The sequence below is a fragment of the Cyprinodon variegatus genome, unplaced genomic scaffold (genome assembly GCF_000732505.1).
Source record: "Cyprinodon variegatus isolate N-32 unplaced genomic scaffold, C_variegatus-1.0 Scaffold1251, whole genome shotgun sequence".
In the NCBI taxonomy this organism is placed as follows: Eukaryota; Metazoa; Chordata; class Actinopteri; order Cyprinodontiformes; family Cyprinodontidae; genus Cyprinodon; species Cyprinodon variegatus.
In genome coordinates, this window is record NW_015151704.1 from 9,142 (window position 1) to 10,556 (window position 1,415).

Sequence of the window (1,415 nt, forward strand, 5' to 3'; positions counted from 1 at the left end):
TCAGAATTTTGAATCTCAGAATTCAACTTTTTTCTCAGAATTCTGACTTTTTTCTTAGAATTCTGACTTGTTCCTCAGAATTCTTTTTTCTCAGAATTCTGACTTTTTTCTTAGAATTCTGACTTGTTCCTCAGAATTATTTTTTCTCAGAATTCTGACTTTTGTCCCGTACTATACTGAAATAAAATTAAAAAATAACTTTTTTTTTCAGTGGCCCTAATCCTCTTCCGTAGTAAAAAAAAAAAAATCAGTGTTTAAAACTCAGTGTACAAGAAAAGGTAGATTCCAATAAGACTGTTTTTCTTCCATGCTTTAACCGTTGCTTTCCCTCCTCACCAGGTGGTGGCGGTAGTGCGCCACTGTGTGCCAAATGCAAACAACAGAAGAAGAAAAAGGGGAAACGGGTCACTCCGTTGTAAACAGTTGGGTCTCGTCTATACAGATTCCGAGCTGCGTGTTTGTTAAACGTAGTTTTGGACCGCAGATTAAGCTAACCGGTCCGGTTATCGTGACTTCAGCGGACAGAAGCGGCCGCCCCGTCCTCCCCTGCTCTGGTGTTCCGGGCCGGAGCTCCTCCCGTCGCGCTCACCTCCACAGGTCTCCTCTCAGTATGAATCTGGTGGAAAACAAATCTCTCCGCTCACACCTCCGGGACGAAGAGGCGGTGGTGGTGGAGAACGCGGTCCGGTTGGCGATAGACTCTGTGCTGAACGTGCTGTACGGGGTGAACGGAGCCAGGACCCGGGAGTACCAGCGGATGGTGGCCGACAGGGACAAAGAGATCCAGCGGCTCGAGGGAAGGCTGACGGAGATCGAGCGCGAGCTTCAAGTGCTGCGAGGACACGGCTGCACGTGCGGGCTGCTCCAGAGCGGGACCCGGATCCCCGCTAACCCACAGACAGGGGAGCAGATCCGGTCTGAGGCGGGAGGTTCGGGCCCTGAGGTGACAGGAGCACAGGACTGTGACGTCAGCCTGTCCTGTAAGTACGCAGGCACCAGCGGCGCTCCTAGAGCAAATGCACCAGGGGAGCCAGGAGGGGGCCAGCGTGTTTTCATGGGGGCACAGAAAAGCATGAAATAAAAAACAGAGCGAGGGATTCAAATATATCAAAAGGAAACACCGTTTTTTTACATTGGGCCTTAGACTTTACATTATTCCATCATGTTCGACTCACCCATATGAGTTTAGTGTCATTTGGAGCCGTTCTGAAGATATTCCATTAGGTTATATCCAAGTAACGTCTTCCTTGCTTGCAGCTAAACTGTTAATAATTTATTCTTTATGGTACGCCAGCATTCAGAACATGTAGGCCAATCACTGTCCCTCAGACATCCGCGGTTATATTTTTTATATTTATATTTTTTAAAGACAAACAATGACATGTATGATGTCATGATACACACTGTACTAAAGA

General features: G+C 47.3%; 1 protein-coding gene across 1 annotated transcript in view; it reads left to right on the forward strand.

Moving 5' to 3' along the window:
- The first annotated feature begins 228 nt into the window (after positions 1–228).
- Positions 229–1,415, forward strand: part of LOC107102410 — a 5,727-nt gene continuing 4,540 nt past the window's right edge. The window contains exon 1 of the mRNA XM_015401720.1: positions 229–980. Within this exon, the coding sequence (XP_015257206.1) occupies positions 371–980 (610 nt within the window). The 5' untranslated portion in view covers positions 229–370. The remainder of the gene's footprint in view (positions 981–1,415) is intronic.